General features: G+C 42.8%; 1 protein-coding gene across 6 annotated transcripts in view; it reads left to right on the top strand.

The window, feature by feature from the left end:
- KCTD1 (potassium channel tetramerization domain containing 1) overlaps positions 1-14,926 on the top strand; it is a 104,615-nt gene extending 89,689 nt beyond the window's left edge. For all 6 annotated transcript variants that reach the window (XM_069779219.1, XM_069779216.1, XM_069779214.1 and 3 more), the window contains exons 3-5: positions 5,970-6,114; positions 8,446-8,751; positions 12,678-14,926. In XM_069779219.1, coding sequence (XP_069635320.1) covers positions 5,970-6,114; positions 8,446-8,751; positions 12,678-12,836 — 610 coding nt within the window. In that variant the 3' untranslated portion in view covers positions 12,837-14,926. The remainder of the gene's footprint in view (positions 1-5,969; positions 6,115-8,445; positions 8,752-12,677) is intronic.
- The last annotated feature ends 2,704 nt before the right edge of the window (positions 14,927-17,630 follow it).

Below are 17,630 nucleotides of genomic sequence, written 5' to 3'. Positions count from 1 at the left end.
CAGTGACTGTTAGTTCATTTTGTAATATGTCTGATTTGCTTTCATCTCTGCTCCTGGTGCTGCCTCTGATCAGGCAGGTTACAGCAGATCCCATGCTTTGGTTTTTTTTTTTTTCTCTGATGCATTCCCTGATGATACCACCTCACTCATCATTTCAGATCCTTCCCATCTGTTCCTCACATGCTTTACTCGGCATTTAAGACTATTCACCACTTCTTGTCTATCTCAATTTCTTCTAAATGTTTTATTAGCCCTCTGAGCTTGCCCTTACCTTTTCTTTCGCTTCCATGCTCAAATAACAGTCTTGATCTCCATGTAAATGATTCAGTTCTTTAATCTTTAGCAAATATTTCCACAAAGGTTTGACATCCTTCTACTTAGTATTGGGGATTTATCTGTTCTTTAAAGTGCCACGTAACATTTTCTTTTAACTCTCGTAAGAACTGGTGTTTCAATACATCCTCCTGTACATCCTTCTTGCTCTGCCATTTTGGCTCCTATATAAATATCTTTTCTATAGAAGGTTTAATGAGATTTTAGGTTTTAATACATTTTTCCCCTGTTGCCTTTGCTTTATAATCATTGTATTCATGCCTCTTCTGATAACGTAGGAACTGTCTGTGCCAAGGAATTCCTGAGACTCATGGACATGAAACCTTAAATTAAATGTAAGGAGGAAGAGATAAGACAAATTATAATAGCACTGAGAGCAAGAGATTACAACAGAGTATTTGGTTAAAATGCGGTTTTCATAATATATGTTCCTGAAAATTGCAAATGTATTCTGTTATGTTTATGAGCCAACTTTTGTTATGCAGAGTTATAAAGATTGCTAGGTATTCAGTCACTGTGGATCCAAATGACGTGAGGTATTCAAAAAAGAAGAGCAGGCTGTTACTGTTAAAAGTGGTCCTCTGAAAAAAGAATAGAAACATCATCATTCTCCAGTTGGATAGGATAGCATTTCTCCCTGGTGTGGATGCCTCTTCAAATGTACTAGCTTCTAGGGGACAGTGCAAAATTATATAATTTAGACGTACAAGAAAGTAAAATTAAATAGCCATGAGATGAGCATACTATTAAGCAGATCTAATTTATAATGGGCTCTTATGCAAATTGCCTTTGAGCACTTAGTTAAAGAAAATGAAAAGAAATTAATAAGGACAACGTGGACTAAGAAGTCACAGAGGAAAAAAAAGAGTAAAAGCCTATTCCAGCTCGCTCTCTGCACACCCCAGAGTGTTAAATAAGCATTCCCATTAGCCACATAAATATAATGATGTGATAGTAAAAGTTGCATTCACTTACCCTTTCAAGGGCCAAACCCCTACTCACTTTGCCACAGTGGCTCCAACCAGGTGAGTAAGATTTCAGCTAAAATCCTTTTTCTTTGCCATGTAATTCATTGTTGGAGGGAGACGGATGTGTTTTCATGAGTGCTTTGCCCCTTGCCAGCCACTAAATATCTGACCTCAGTGGAGTCCCAGGCAGCTACTTGCCTCGCCGTTAGCATGGAATTGCAGGTGCCAGGGCATCTCTGATGCTCCTCCTGCTGCACAGTTCCTTCTGCCGGGTTATTAAAAGGGCTTCACACCAGGAGTTCTCCCTTTTTGTTCTGTGAAAGACACAGAGAGCGGGGAAAGCGGACAGCTTAGAACTGTTGAAAATAAGTTTATTGCAAAAGATTTTCAGTTAGTTTTGAGTTCATAGTGTCCTCTGATAAAGATGATAATATGAGAGATAATATACTGAATATATGTAATAATAAGGAATCTATATTTTCTCAGAGAAAAAAAAAGTTTATTTCTACCTTAGTTTGAAAGTAATGCAATATTCTGCATGCTTGCAAACATCACAGCTTGCAGCTTTTCCATGTTCCTTGTATCCCTTCGATTACAGAAGTGAAGAATTTTATCTCTGTCCACTGAAGCCACTAAAACAATCTGCAGAACCGTGTCAGTTTTCTTAAGCGTTAAGAAAGTTGTGCAATGGTTGACTTGTTTAATTAATATTGGCCATCTTGTTCCTAATTGTTGCTGCTTTCCCAAATTCTTGACTGAGGCAGAATATCCTAAAGGGAAGTCTTTCTCTTTATGTGTATAATAATATATTTAAATATTTATACATGGGGAAAGCAAGGTTATAAACACTTACACTATGTATACAGTTTTGCTGCAGACTGAGTATATTTTTATACTTGACAAACAGGACTTGTTTCTGAAGAATTTGAAAAATCCTGTAAGCAATGTCATCTTCCCATGCTAGCTTTTTGGTCTAGAAACACTGCTATGGGAGTGCTGGTCTGTGGGGAGTAGGATCCCTACAGTATTTTGTGGAAGTAAAATATTGATCTCTTCCATATCCAGTTGTTCTCTGCCCACTAAAACCAGGCTTGTGGCTGTACCTGTTTCGTGTCCTTAAAGTAAAACCAAATTATCTGACAGAAGCTGAGTTTTCCACTGGTGATATTTTCAACCCTTGAAGCATTCGATTTCTGACAGTGGAACATGATACTTAAAGCCATAGACATTAATTATTACCCATTGGAGGTCGCACTTTCAACCCATGGGACATTAATTTTCCTGATATACAGAAAATTCCAGCCTGTTAGTTTTAATTAAATATTTCAGAAGTACATTTTCTTGTAAATGGACTACAGTTTCTTATCCTTTACCCTTGATATTTGGCTAATTCTGCATATAATTATCAGCTTATTTTGCAAGCCTCCTTCAAAGCACTTTCCTGTTTGGAAATCCATTCAGCTCTTACATATTTGTAATTCAAAAAAAAAAAAGTTATTTTTGCCAATCATTGGCCAACATCGTCAAGAAGATGAGGAAAAACATCTTTCAGGTTTTCTTGGGGAGTGAAATTTTAATAAACATGACTTAACAGTTCCTTTTTTGTGGCAGTGGATTGATGTCCGTGAAGCATGTATGATTGCATTGTGAGACCAAGCAGGAGTGACAGCCGGAGCTATGGGTGACAGGGAGGGTGGTTACTCAAATCATATTGTATAGAAAAGTTGCCAAGCGAGGCACGGCAGAGAGCTTGCCGCTGTGCTTCCAGGAACCCAGGAGTACAGGGGGAGGCTGGAGGGTGAAGGCATTGGTCGTTTCCCAAATCCTGGCATAGCCCAGTCTCCTCTGATGAGTGTAGCAAATGCAGCTTAGGAGAATGACCCTGCCACCAGATTTGGGTCCCCTATTATCTCAAGTCTTTCCCCGGAGGCCATGTGAAGGAAGCTGGAATCTACATTTTTCCATCTGAAAAGGAAAAAGGCTTTAATTTTGTTTACAGAAGTCTTTCTGCTGGGGGTCTACCCTTCCAAAGCTGTTTTAACATGTGAAAGTGCAGTTGTGTATTGCAAAGGGACCCTGGGGGCGGATGCCAGGGGAATTGGGACTTTGCAATTCCTTGGGTTTTTTGCACTAAGGCAGCGCTTTCTGTTAACTCTTCCAGCCCAAACCCAACGGCTTTCAGGTCCCAGGTAGCACTCCTGATGGTTGTGCACTCTTGTCAGCATTTTGGTTTTGTCAGAAGGCTCCATCCTCTGATACTATCTTGTTATTCTCCTAAACAATTAATAAAACGAAGACAAAAAGCCTAGAGGTTTAAAATATGTAATTATAGTAGTAATTTAGAACTAGGAAAATGCTGCAGAAACCAATTACCATTATACATTTCAATAATGACTGACTTGGCCAAATATATATGTTTTGTGTGTGATTTCCATGATAGATTCCAAGACAACATGCTTAAGTATAGGGGAAAATTAATTCTAAATGCTGAGTGTATCCATATTAGACATAAATGTTGCTCATCCACCTAGTGAACAGGAACCTGTATTATATGGCCTGTCACAGCTTACATTTTGAGCAGCAGGGCAGGCAGTAACAAGTATCTGAGGAAGAAAGCTTGAATTGTTCTAAGGGATGGCTTTGAAAAAAATATTTTGTACCCGATCATCCTGCAAAATATATTTAATTCCTTATACGTTACAGATTTCATGCGACTTGAATTGATTCAGGCATTTCCTACAGAATTGTCAATGGCCTGTTGAGGTTAATGGCATTTTATTTCTTCCCTGGTCTTCATCTCTCCCGCCTGGTGAGAAAGAACAGATGAGACCTGGATTCTGTTCACAGCTTATTACCGGGTGTACTGCTGAGGTCCCTGCTGCAGGCACAGACATCCCTTCAAACTCCATTTGGGTTGGCTGTGCCACTTTTGAAGGGAGGGTGTATGGCTGTGGGTGTGACGTGGCGTGTGGTCACCTGCAGCCCTGTCCCTCTGCAGTTCCCCGAGACCCCGCTGCAACCCTGCTGCCTCCCCGTCTTTGGTAACCGCTTCTGTCTTTTGCCTCTTGACCCTTTCCTGGCGATCCCCTTCTGCTGGCTGATGGATGGGGGTGTCTCTCAGCCTGGGATGCTCCATGCAGCCAGGAGGGCTGATCACCTCTGAGTTTTTGGTGTTTTTTTTTTTCTACTGGTGGTGGGGAATGGTTGCTTCTTCACTTCTTGTAAAACAAAAATAGTGTGCCATGACTGTTTGTTGTGCTCATTCTATCCTTTTCATGAGAAGACAGACCTGTACCTTACCTACGCCACAAACTGAGTGTGATCAGGGAATACAAGTGCCTGTTGGTCCCCTAGCTCCATGCTGATGCCCAGTGATACTACTGTATGCTCTTTAGTAACCTGCAGAGGTTTTACTGTGCTCGTTCTCAAAACAGATTGGTTATACTGGGACAAAAACTACATATGAATGAGCCCTTTCATTAAGATAATGAAAACGCAGTATCTGCAGAATGTAACAGGTTGTGACAAGGCTCTGAAATCGCATCCCAAGTTGTCGGCAGTATTTCACACGGAGTGTCCGTGTGACGTATTGCAAGGGAGCTATTTTGAGACCATTTTGTTTACAGTTCTGCTGTTGGAAAGAATCAAAAAGTACTTCCACATTGCACATGCAGACGTATAAACAGGCACACAGAATCAAACCTACCAGTTACTCCTGCCAATTTCATTGGGAAACTGCGAGTGACTCAGGAGCATTTTGCAAACGCCCTGGTGCAGAAACACAACGTGTATTTCATGTTACACTGGCAGGGTTTTTCTTCAGAGTTTTCAGCCCTTCCTGTTGCTGTAACAAAAGCAGGTTTGTGGGGCACACGTCTAGAAAAGGTGTGTGTGCCCAGCGGTTGATGTTGCAAGACCTGTTGGCTGACAGAGGCTCTCTAGGTGGCTGTGTGGTTCTGGTGGTGGGTGGGTGGTCTCTGTCAAAACTGAAGGTTTTTTCCTGATTATTTTAGCGTGTGCTAATTGATACCTCCCACAAACAGTTAATCGTTACCTCACATTGAAATGTTATAACCTTTGTATTCCCAGCTTCTTATTCCCACAATGTGCTGCCCCCTCAGTTGTGCCTGTTCAAGTGTTGGTTGAAGTAAATGGCATCCAAAAAATGAACTGGGTTTAAAACAAAACAAAACCCAAGCAAAGAACCAAAAAAACCCCATTTCCCAAGTGCAATTTCTAAACTAAATCAGATTCACCATGCAGTCCCCCAGAAAGCAGAATGAAGTCAATCAAGGGGGTTGGTGCATCTGGGGGGGATGGCATCTGCTGATGGGGGCTATTGAGAGAGATGTCCAAAATCATCGAAGGGGTGTCGTATCATGAGACATGGATTTGGGCAGCGAGGCTGGTGTGAGAGGCTCCTGCCCCAGCTGCTTCCCCCTCCACCTCCTCAGCAGAGCTGTGCTACTTAAAATTTTCTGAAGCCATGCTGGAAAACACCCAGCTTAAATCATGGTTTGAAACCAACCCTTTTCTTATGAAGTGCAACTGCAAAGCTGCTTCCTTCGGTGAAGTCAGCGCAGGGGCTTTTACAGCATCGGGCCATTCGGGTGGCTGCTGAGCCAAGCCTGGTCTGACCCTGCCGCTTGCCTCTTGTTTCCTCTCCAGAATCGGCCGGCTTTTCGATGGCACAGAGCCCATTGTCCTCGACAGTCTCAAGCAGCATTATTTCATTGACAGAGATGGGCAGATGTTCAGATATATCTTGAACTTTTTAAGGACATCGAAACTCCTCATTCCTGATGATTTCAAGGTGAGATTTCAAGGGACTTGGGTGTTTTGCATGTACCTTGGTAAAGCAGGTATCCGGCGTGTAGTCAAAACAGAGCTCTAGACGGCGGGGGGGGGGGGGGGGGGGGGGCGTTGTAGGGTATGGGATTTGATTTTAGGTATGTGGCAAAAGTAAGCATGGGGTTGCTAAAGTGGTATCTGTCAGCCTTTCCTAGAGTGGCATCAATATTAAATTTTCCCCTCCTGGCTATAGCATAATGGAGCAACCTTGCCATGTTTGATCTAGGGAAATTAAATATCATAGGATCCTGATGGAGGCAGAAAGGATGTTACAATCTGGAACCGACTGCTCGTGAGCTTTGCTGATTACTTGTCCTCTCATCCACTTTTATGCTTCCCCTCTGATTGCAGCAGCTCCAGCTTCCACTCCCACGCTGAAATTCAGAGAACGGTGTGGGAATCACAGTATTGACAAAATAAACTGCACACATGGTAATATTTGAGCATTACGTCATCGAATATTTTCTCCCTCAGACTCTTGAATGCATATTGCAAGTTTAATTTGGGAGTTTGAGAGAAGTCAGGGAAGAATAGTTCCACATTTATTATTTAAACTTTATTAAAGAGCCTGCTTTTTTTCTCTTTTTAATAACAAATTAAATTTGTGGTGGCTCACCACGTTAGACATTAGCCTACAGAGGCAGAACTTCAGACTCCACGTGCTGCTCTGTGTTTATCCACTTGTAGGTATGTGGGTGTATATGTGCTGTCAGCGAATTCAGTGCTGGAGACCGCGGCTGCAGTCAGAACAGATCTTTATCATTACTTAATGAATGCGTATCAACGTAGCTGGCTGTGCCATTAGTTCACCGTAGGAAATACAGCAACTCAGATTGAACAAGAGAGGTGATGGGGAAGGGTTAGAACAGTTCACACTGGTGTGCAGTCTTTTATCCCTCCTATCTGAGACAGATTTTCAGGTGTTTGGGGCATAACAGGTGTGAGGTTGAGTTCAAGAGCTGTATTGCAGCAACCTTTGAATCATCTGCTGTAGACGCATACTTACTTCTCCCATGCGTGACAAGGGCAGATCTACCTGAATAATGTGGGAGTTTGGAACTAGCCGATAAGCATCATATCCCTCTTTTGAAGCCTTAGCACGGCTTTGTGCTGCTCTTGGCACTTGTTCTGAAGGTAATCAGAAATACAGAAAAAGGAAAAGCCACCTTCTGTGCAATATTAAGAAATTATATATGCAGAGCCTTTTAAACACATAAATATACTGTAGCTGTGCTGAAATTAGAAATGTAAGTCTTCACAAGTTCACCCAACCAACATGATGTTCAAAGGGGTGTCCTTCCCAGTTGTGCTTTAAAGTGTCCAAAAGATCGGTGCTTAAAATGAACAGCAGTCCTTGTTTCTTAGAAATAAATAGATTGTGTGACTTTTTTGTTACACATTAAATGTAAGCAGTATTTTGAGCATGATTTAGGTATTCCATTCTTATCAAGTATTTGGTTTATATCTCAAATTCAGGGCCATATTGACTGTTAGCAGTCTCCTCTTGTCATTCTATTCCTCTGTCTTCCCTAATACTCATGTATTGCTTTTCTCTGTATAAATATTTTCCAAATGGTCTTATGCTCTTAAACCTAGAAAAACAAGATTTTTTTTTTTTATTTAAAAAATGGCAGTAGACAGACTCCAGATCATCAGTTGTGAATTACTTCAGTACTGGCTATGCTTGGAAATGTGTTCTCTCTGCTCTGGCATTTGAGACGATGTAGTAAACAATACTGTTGGCAAAATGGGGAGGTATTAAAAAATACTTAATTTTTAAAATGCAGTAATATGTGCAATCCATTATGCAAATATCTGAATCATTTTACACTAAGAACCCTTGCAGCCTCCCTCATTTACATTCTTATACCTGTTACAATGCCTGCTAGTATTGCTGTAAGACGCAATGGATCGTAGTGATGAATTTTCTGAATCCTGATTGAATTCTGTTCCATCTGTTCAATGAGGTCATTATTCTATGACATCACTGTGGGGATAAAATACGGGGAAAAGTGGGATTTTTGCCTGGATTATTCCATAGCAGGAGGGAGTTGAGCAAGCATAGCCTCCCCCTCCTGTAACGAGTGCTGCTATACCCAGTCTGTTTCAAGTGGCTGATGGTTATTTTTTGCTTGCACTGTTATTTTATTACACCTTCCTACACAGTAATTAGGAACTATGTCTGAAGGGTTCCAGATCTAGAGCGGCGTTAGCCTGAATAACCATATACATTAAGCGGTACATTAGCAATGCCTCTTTCTTAATTATGCACAGTAATATACGTGTCTTTCAGGACTACAGTTTGTTATATGAAGAAGCAAAGTATTTCCAGCTTCAGCCCATGCTAGGAGAGATGGAAAGGTGGAAACAGGACCGGGAGAGTGGCCGCTTCTCAAAGTCTTGTGAGTGCCTGGTGGTACGAGTTGCCCCAGATCTTGGAGAGAGGATTACACTGAGTGGCGATAAGTCATTGATAGAAGAAGTGTTTCCAGAAATTGGAGACGTGATGTGTAATTCCGTCAACGCCGGCTGGAATCACGACTCGACGCATGTCATCCGATTTCCACTGAACGGATACTGTCACCTCAACTCAGTTCAGGTAGGAAGTCATGTATGCATTTTTTGGAAGGGAGCCTACTGGCTGGCTACCACTGGGTTGACCCTCTTCCCTGTCACTGGAGCATTTTGGTGAACAAAATCAGCTGGAGACTTTGAGCTAGTTATTTACTTCTGTGGGTCAGGGCTGCTTTCTCGACTTAATTCACACATATCATCACCAAATCTCTTTGCAAGCAAACTACAGTAGTGTTAATAACCTGCTTTAGAAGATAGGTGTTTGCCTCACTATAAAGACATTGTATATTTGGAGAAACATTTTTTTTTTTTACATTTGAATATAGGGCAACCATTCAAACCTGCTTCCAGTTCCTTGCCTTGCTTGTTATAAATTGTTTTCTGGCTTGATGAGAGGACACAGGGACATCTCAAGCCAGGGAGGGAAAACGCCACATCCCCACAGAGCGTGTTGTGAGGGCATTGGGAGCTGTCCCTTCACCTGAGAAAGGCAGTGGAGACGATCTGATTTGCCAGAGTCCACAGGAGCTCTGAAACTAAATAGGAAGAACGGAGGAGCAAAAAGGAGAAGCCCCGGTCTTTTTACTCTGGGTGTAACAAGTGAGAAGTGAGGAGAAAGGGGATTTAATGAGAGAAAGAGACAACGGGACAGTAGCACTGGCCAGCTACTGAAAGGAGGGCCACACTTCCACAGAGGGAGAGCACAGCTGGTGTCGTCCTCCTTTCTCCTCCTTCCTCCTGAAACAGGACCCAGTATTTCTGGAGAAGAGAGCAGCCTGCAGACACAGGAGAAGGCATCTGTTGAGTCTTACCCTTGTAGAGGGCACTTTGCCTCAGCCCCCTCTATTATCTTTCAAACTGGGACATCCTAGGAGGACTTTGACCCTTCAACGAGACTATCAGGCAAGACGTGTAATGTGAAGGGTACAGCGGGGGGTGAGGAGTTATCACAGGTGTGGTTAAAAACTAGGGCATCTTTTTTCCAGTGTTACCAAGGTCTTTTGCATTTGATAAACACCTCTCTAATACTTCTTGAATAAATCACTATATCCTTTTTACTTTGGACGAAGAAAACACGTTTAGTCTTCCTCCTTGCTGTGGTAACAAAAGCAAAGGCACATCTGCTTATTGCAAACAGGGACCCATCCATTTCTGTGGTTTCAGGGAAGACTCTCCTGTCTCACTTTCAGTGGGTTTTTCCTAATTTTTTAAGGCATAGTAGAGGCCTGTTGCAATAGGACAAGGGGTAATGGTTTTAAGCTAAAAGAGTGTAGATTCAGACTAGATAGAAGGAAGAAATTTTCTATGATGAGGGTGGTGAAACACTGGAACAGGTTGCCCAGAGAGGTGGTAGATGCCCCATCCCTGGGAACATTCAAGGCCAGGTTAGAGGGAGCTCTGAGCAACCTGATTAGTTGAAGATGTCCCTGCTTACTGCAGGGGGATTGGACTAGATGACTTTCAAGGACCCTTCCAACCCAAACTATTCTATGATTCTATGTAGCAATATCTAAAATCAGTAGCTGTTATGAAATGGCTAAGAAAAAATCTGGGAGACAAATGCAGGTAATTTCTGGAATAATAATAATAAACTTATGGTGTCATCTGTTTTATCCTTTGTTGGTTAAAAACAACCAACCTCACACACCTGTCTCCACCTAGTTAGCACGTCCTGCACAGCCAGCATTTTGGAGGGAGAACAGCTCTTCGCATCTGGAATTGTCACTAGCACTATTGATGCTGTTTGGTTTAGACACACCTCCGAAATGGTGCAGACTCATCAGCAAGTTCTTACGCAGAAGAGACTTGCAAGCTGAGCTTGGCGTCTTTCCATCTGCCAGGTCCTGCTGTCCAGGTAGAGCAGCTCAGCTCTGCTCTGCTCCCTCCCCAGAGGAAGCGAGCTGAGTGCCACAGCGTGCACCGAAGGCTCACCAGGCGCTGCATGTGTGCTAGCACTTAACACAGGAGTCTGGATAGACCTATCTAGGCCTGTCGAGATACGGTTAACCCATGTTATGCTTGGACAGTTGTCTCCTACTGGCCTTTACTGTCATGCTGAAATATCAAAGTTGTTTTGTTGTAGTGACTAATGCAAATTTAGAACTGCCTTAAATGTAGGATTACAACTGAAAAGGGATAGGACTTTCAAGGAGGGTTATTTAGCCAGATGTCATGTGATAGTTCTCAAAGCAGTTGTATCCTTTAGCTGTTTATCACTTGTTCTGATGGTTACATTTTTGTCACACAAATAAGAATTGCCAAGCATATTTACTGATGTGAAAAACCCAAGTCAGAGTGGCAAAATACACGCAGGCTTCAAGAGAGATGATGATCCCACATTGATAATGCTGCATCTTCCATTTTGGGGGAACGTAAGCATCTCCCAGTCCTAATAACAATGTGGGGCGGGACAGGGACTACAAATAGATGTGGAGAGTGAGGGACAGACCAAACAGTTTGTCCAGGGCTGGGCTAGTTTCCTGACCAGTTGCTTCCACCGCATTTTTCTTCTCAGGACCTAAGTTCTCCTGCTTTATTTTTCAGTGGCTCGCACTGAGACATTTTGGGGGGATTTTGGCTTATATTGTTAAAAGCTAAAGATCAGGGTAAACAAAAATTGCAGAGATGTTTTGATGGTTCCTTCTGAGTCTCTTTTCCCACCCCCTCCTTTTTGAGATTTGTCTGCCGTGCAATTAGCCATGCTCAGGTATTTTGGAAGGACGTTTGCTGACCTGAAGCAATACATGTAAAGACATGGTATGTCTTGATTTAAGTGTTTTTAAACCACAGCTTGCTTCTCCCCCCACCCCAATTCCGTGCAGCCTTCTGCCGCTCTGCTTGCCCTTGCTGTCCCAGCACATGTGCAAGCCAATTTGCTAATTGGTGAAATAGCTGGGAAGGACTCGGTAGGCACTTGCTCCCAGCACAACCCAGTGAGGTCCGGTCATGCTGGACAGAGAGGCCCATGTCCTGTGGGGTGCGGGAGCATCAGCCCCCCACCTTGGGGCCAGTGGCCACCACAGCTGACCCTGGTGAAGCCCTGGAAGAGTCTCCTTCACAGGTGAGGTGGAGGAAGCCCAGGCAGCAGAACAGATAAAGATGATGACAAAAGTAGCAAAGAGTGTAAACAAGGGAAAGAATGCCTCAGCCCTGCAGTTACATAAAACCAGCATGAACATGGGTAATTTAAAAAAAAAAAATAAATAGTGGAATAGTGGTGTGGAAGGAGACCATGTTCTTAGCACCCTGGAGCTGGTGCTGGGAGCTGAGGTCTTTGCACCATCATCTGTTGGGTTAGCTGTGTTGGGCATGTCTCCCTGCTGCTCCCAGACCATGCCTGACTGTTCTTTTTTCCTTGTGTTTGTTTTCTTTTTTCTCTTTTTCTTTTTGCCATTTTATTTCCCACTGGAAGCAACACTCAGGTTGTGAGAAGGGAGGAAAGAAGATGAAAAGGCAGAACTCGTTAGTCCCATAATTAAAGTTAAAAGGTCCCAGGTTTTACCACAGGTAACTGTAGCCACAAACCTTCATAGTCGCGGTTGGTTTTTAAGTCTCTAGAAAATATGACGGTAACTTTTCTGAAATTATGGCCGCAGTATCTGCATTGTCACCATTTAGTTGAGGTGTTTGGTCGGCATCCTCTGGTATCTGCTGTGCAATCCTGTATTTGCCCTTTCGTATTGTAAATTTTGTGAAGCAGAGAATGCATTTTTCCAGGCATGTTCCTGTGGCTAGAAGAATACTGGATTTGTTGACAGTACTAAAAAATAAAATACAAAAAGTCAGCAGAAATCAATCCAATACAATGAAGCTGAGGGAACCAGTTAGCAGATCGGTGTAACTACTTTTGTTTCCCAGCTGGATCCATTTGAAAACAGCAGTATCATCCTCGGACACCAAATAGTCTGTTTATTTACTTATACATTGGTGTTTGTTTCCTCTTTTTTGCAGGTACTTGAGAGGTTACAGCAAAGAGGGTTTGAGATTGTTGGCTCATGTGGAGGTGGGGTGGACTCTTCCCAATTCAGTGAATACGTACTGAGACGAGAACTCAGAAGGACATCTCGTGCACCCTCCGTCATTCGAATAAAGCAAGAGCCTCTGGACTAAAATGGACATGTTTCTTTATGCAAAAAAAAAAAAAAAAAGGAAAAGAGAAAGGAAAAAAAAGGGGGACATTTCATGTGCAGTTTGGACTCCAAACAAGTCCTGGAACTAAAATTGAATAAAAGACACATTTATATCAAATATAGAGACCACACCTGAATTCATATGGGAACATTTGGAATGGTAGTAATAATAATAATAACCTCAAGGTGTAAAAGAAAACACACACACTCACATATATATAAAAAATATGTATGTATATGTATGTATGTACATATATATATGTATGTATACGTCAAAGGGTAGGAAATGCAACAACAAAAAAGTGGTAGATGAGGTTGGTGCTGTGATGGCCATTAAGTGTCCTAGGCCTTACTCGGGCTCACTTAACGGTGTACAAGCCATTACCATTGGGGGGATACGTAGACTACTCTTCACCCATTTTCCATTGCCAAACAGCCATCCACTTTTTAATGTGTACACACCTTGACTCAACTTTATTTGCATATGGAGGTTTATGTCTGTCTTTTTTAGAGGTGGATGGGCAGGTGTTCAGGAGACGACCATCCATTGCATTGGAAAGCTAGTCGACTGAAATTTTAAAAGTAGTTTGTACAGAAGTCGCACACTTTTTGTCTGCCCTCACAGATGTGAAAAGTTAACTTTTCTTTTGAATGAGTTTTTTTGTTGTTTTTGTTTTGTTTTGTGTTTTTTCAAAGGGGGCCAGAATAATTAATATTTGGTAGAGATGCTCTGGTTTGAATCTGCTGCTTTCCTACAATTTTTTCAAATTTTATAATGTATTAAATACAATAAACTCTGTTTAAAATAACGAGGGTCTGATTTAAGCCAACAGGAGCAGAGAGGTGGGATTTAGCTCACTGCACTCTAGCGTGTGGCGTGGCGGCCGGTCCGGCAGGCAGCGGGCGGGCAGCACTGCCCGCGCACAGTGGAGTGAGTTAAAGGCAGCAGGCGCTGTTGCAGGATCTGTCTGGCGTGCCGCACGTTGCTGGTCTTCCTTCAGCGCTGTCCTTTTTAAGCTCTGTCCTGGTTTGAAGAGAGGCTGTTGGTCAGAGTTAAAAATAACACCAGCTCAGGCCAGGGAAACCCATCAAAAAAATGACGTCTGGTTCTGTAACCTTCAGTGTAACAGTGAACAGTTGCATCCTTCCCTCTTGCCTAAGGAGTTGGCAGCTTCAACTCTGCAAGCCCTTGCCCTGCTGAGTGTTAGTCAGCCTGTTTGTTTTTAACATTGTTCATTTCCCTTGTTTAAAGCTAGCGTTCTTCTGCCTAGAGAGCGAGATGGTCAGCCCCTTGTGTTATGCCATCAGCTGCATTGCTCTTAATAGCAGGTGGTAAGTCGATGTCCTGCATTAGATGTCCTGCGAGTTGTTCTCTTGCAGAGTCTCACTGAGGCCACCTCTGCAGCTGCCTGGTTCGGGCAGGTGAGATTTTGCAAAGGCGCCACGTCACAATACCGCTGCACGGACCGTTCACGGGTTGATGCTTTCACCACCTAAGATGCACCAGCAACCACCACCGTTCCTCCAAAGTATCTTTTTATGCAATATTCCAGAATATGACTGTGTATTCATCCTAGTATGGAAGTTTCTATTGATGCAATGGTGCCGGCGTTCCATTCATTTTGGTGACACTTTGCTATTTATTTAAGAAAAGAAAAAAAAGAAATTGTTAAATACATGTAACAAGGTTTTTAATATAGTCTGATAACTCAAAAAAAAAAAAGCTACCATTTTTCTGGGTTTTATTAAAAGGTGTCAGAGGGCATACTTAAATAACTCTCTGGCAGCACATATCAATGGTTTTGAAATTATTGAAATGTGGAAATGGGTGAGGGAGGGGGCTCCAAAAATTAAGGTTCATTAACGGGTTATTAGATCTTCAATGTGATGCTGATCTGTCTATTCACAGTACTGAAACAGCTGCCTCATTGAAAAAGCTTGTTTTCAATTAGCAGCAAGTAGTCCTCTTACAAAATAAACAAATGCTTGCTCTTACTGCCCACAATTTGGTTGTTAGTTTGCATAGAAGTCGGAAAGCTAAAACCCTGGGAAATAAATATTTTTAACAGATCTTCAGACTGTTGGAAGTGATATGAAATTTGTGATGTTGAAAAAGATGCCAGTCCCCATGGGTTGAGAGTACACGGGTAGCAGTGCAAGGCGAGGTGATGTTTCAGAGACTGTTTGCTGCAGGAGCCCTCCCCGCGCTTCCAGGTGGAGCCTCACTTTTCTGGGGCCTCCGCAGTGTACCCGGGGATATGTTTACACTGTCTGTTAAGCCCAAAGGTACTCTCAAATCCAGACCTGCCCTGCTAGCCGCCGTGTTTACATATGGGCACATGCTCTGGTGCAGTCTGGAGCCGGGGGGCGGGGGGCTGCAGCTCCTTTCCCTGCTCCCTGCTGCTTGGCCAGCAGGTACCCCAAGCCTGCCTGGCCAGGAGCATCAGCGGCCCTGAAATCAGCCCCCCAGCACCTGCCCCAGCGCTGGCAGCGCCCACGCCACCCGCAGCCTTTGCATAGGCTGGGTGGGGAGGGTGAGGAGCTTTGCCACTAACGCTTTTCACTGTGTTGCTCCAAAAGCCGTCAGGTTGTGCTCAGCTGGTGGTTTTGCTTGCCCAGCGCATACCTGTCCAACTCAATGACACTGAGGATACCTTCGTGCTCCTCCCAAATCCCTGACTGGCCAGGTCACCCTCCCACCAAGCCTTCGTTCTTTGTTGATGGAGTCAAAAATCACTCCAAGACCCTGAATGTAAATGTCTCTGCAATTACGATGTGGTCATGGAGTAAGAGGTCATGAATAAACAAAGCGATGGCTGATAAAAAATGTATGCAGGAATAAGCTAGGTGTAGACTTTTAGAGAGCAAATGAGATTAGTCCTGTTTGCAATTGAGACTTGTAACCATGTGTTTTTAAAATGTTCTTTCAAAAAACTGATCAACAGATGAATGAGCAATAGATCCAGGAAGGGGGAAGCAAGGGGAACCAAGAAGGACGAGATTACGGTCAGCTTGTTTCTGGGGGTTAGTAATTTTGACATGTACAGTAGTTTAAATTTATCTAATTTTTTATTAAAAAGTATGACTCCATTTTATGCTCTCAGTGGTGCCGTATTTAATTGCAAGAGGAAGAGCTGCAGTGAACAGTAGCTGCCAACATTGTACTTCAACCACTTGGTTAAGCAGCTGCCAGGAGAACTGCTGTGGACATGCAGAGATTGCAGATGCCACCTAACACCCCTTCCCACAATGAGACACAGGCAGAGGAACTGGGTCTTCACCTTTTCTTTTGGTGACATGAACACTGGATTTCTGCAATAACCATTGACGCAGGGTTTAGTTCTTCCTCTATTGCCTCCTTAATGTACCAAACAGCTACAGAATGTAAGTATGGATCCTGGCACGCTTGGGTGAACCTTTAAACAGCGAGTGTCCCATTGAAGACCAAGTTAATTTACCTTGCGCCAGAGAAAGTGAAGTCCCACTTAGTCACTAGGTTAATCTGTTTTTCGAGAAGCACTGCTTGTAAATAGATGCTGCTAATTTATTCTATCTCCAGGTACTTATTGGCCAGATAATCTGGCCTGGCAAATGTTTTTCCTCTCTATTGCAACATGTCTGGAAGAAAGCTGATCATTTCAGTGCTTGACTGTCACGAGCAGGTATAGTTGAGGCATTGGTTTTTGATGCCCGATAGAATCCATAACAAAAATCCAATGGGGACAACCTACTACCCTCTGAAAACATGAAAGTTGACCCACCCATTCAATTACTTTTCTTTATGCTAAACAGGCACTGATTTCAATTTGAAGAGAAACATTTTGTTCATGACCATAATTTTTTGCAGCAACCTTTAAAAATTGATTGCTATACTAATTACAGGGGCTTTACTGTCACCCAAATGACTTGTCAAGTGCATTTTTCTTTAATGTTCACATTTTTGGGGACTTGGGGGAGGAAGGGTTTGCTTTTTGGGGGGTGAGAAAAGAATTTTTATTGACCAATCGTGGGTTTTTCAGAAAAATAAAAACATTTATTTCTATCTGTCATTTCTTGACTGCAGAATTCTATATTATGAATTATTTCTAGGGACAACTGGTATTTGTATGTCGGCATTCATGCTGCCTGAGGTTTATTTACAGTGGAAATGAAACCAAGGCATCCTTAGGGCCTGTAGACCAGTTGCTTTTTCTCAGACTTCAGTTTGAGTGGTTTATTATTTCTTGAGGGTCTGGAGGGATCGCCACCACCAAAAATCAATACATTGCATCAGGTCCCTGTGTTGGCTTTGGCTGCTACCATTGATCTGGTTATTGAAAACCCCAAACCTGACTTAATATTTGGGATCATGTATTTGAGATTGAAATTGCTAAAATCGTATCCCTACTCCTTTTCCAAAAAAAGATGCAGGCACATAGTACAAAAGTTCACCCCCTTGTAAGCTGAGTTAGCTCTGCTAGCTGGTAACCAGGATGCTAATGTCGATGCTGGGGGGAAATCCTAGTGCCAGCCTGCTGCAGAGTCTTCTGTTTGTGCAAGGATGGGCTCCAGAAGTGGAGGTGTCCTCTGACAGATGGGGAAAAGTCCACTTTTCCTTGAATCTGTGATTTGTTTGGGGTTTTTTCACATTTGTTGACTAGGGGTTTGCTACGTTATTGAGTCCTGTGCCCCTAAAATAGTGAGGTGTGTGTTATTTTTCAACTGATGTCAGATATTATGGGCCAGATCCCATCTTCTGCCCTTTGTATTCATGGTGAACTTGTCCCACAGCCAA

This window comes from Haliaeetus albicilla, chromosome 3, assembly GCF_947461875.1.
Source record: "Haliaeetus albicilla chromosome 3, bHalAlb1.1, whole genome shotgun sequence".
Taxonomy (NCBI): Eukaryota; Metazoa; Chordata; class Aves; order Accipitriformes; family Accipitridae; genus Haliaeetus; species Haliaeetus albicilla.
This window is presented reverse-complemented; position numbering and strand designations above follow the sequence as displayed.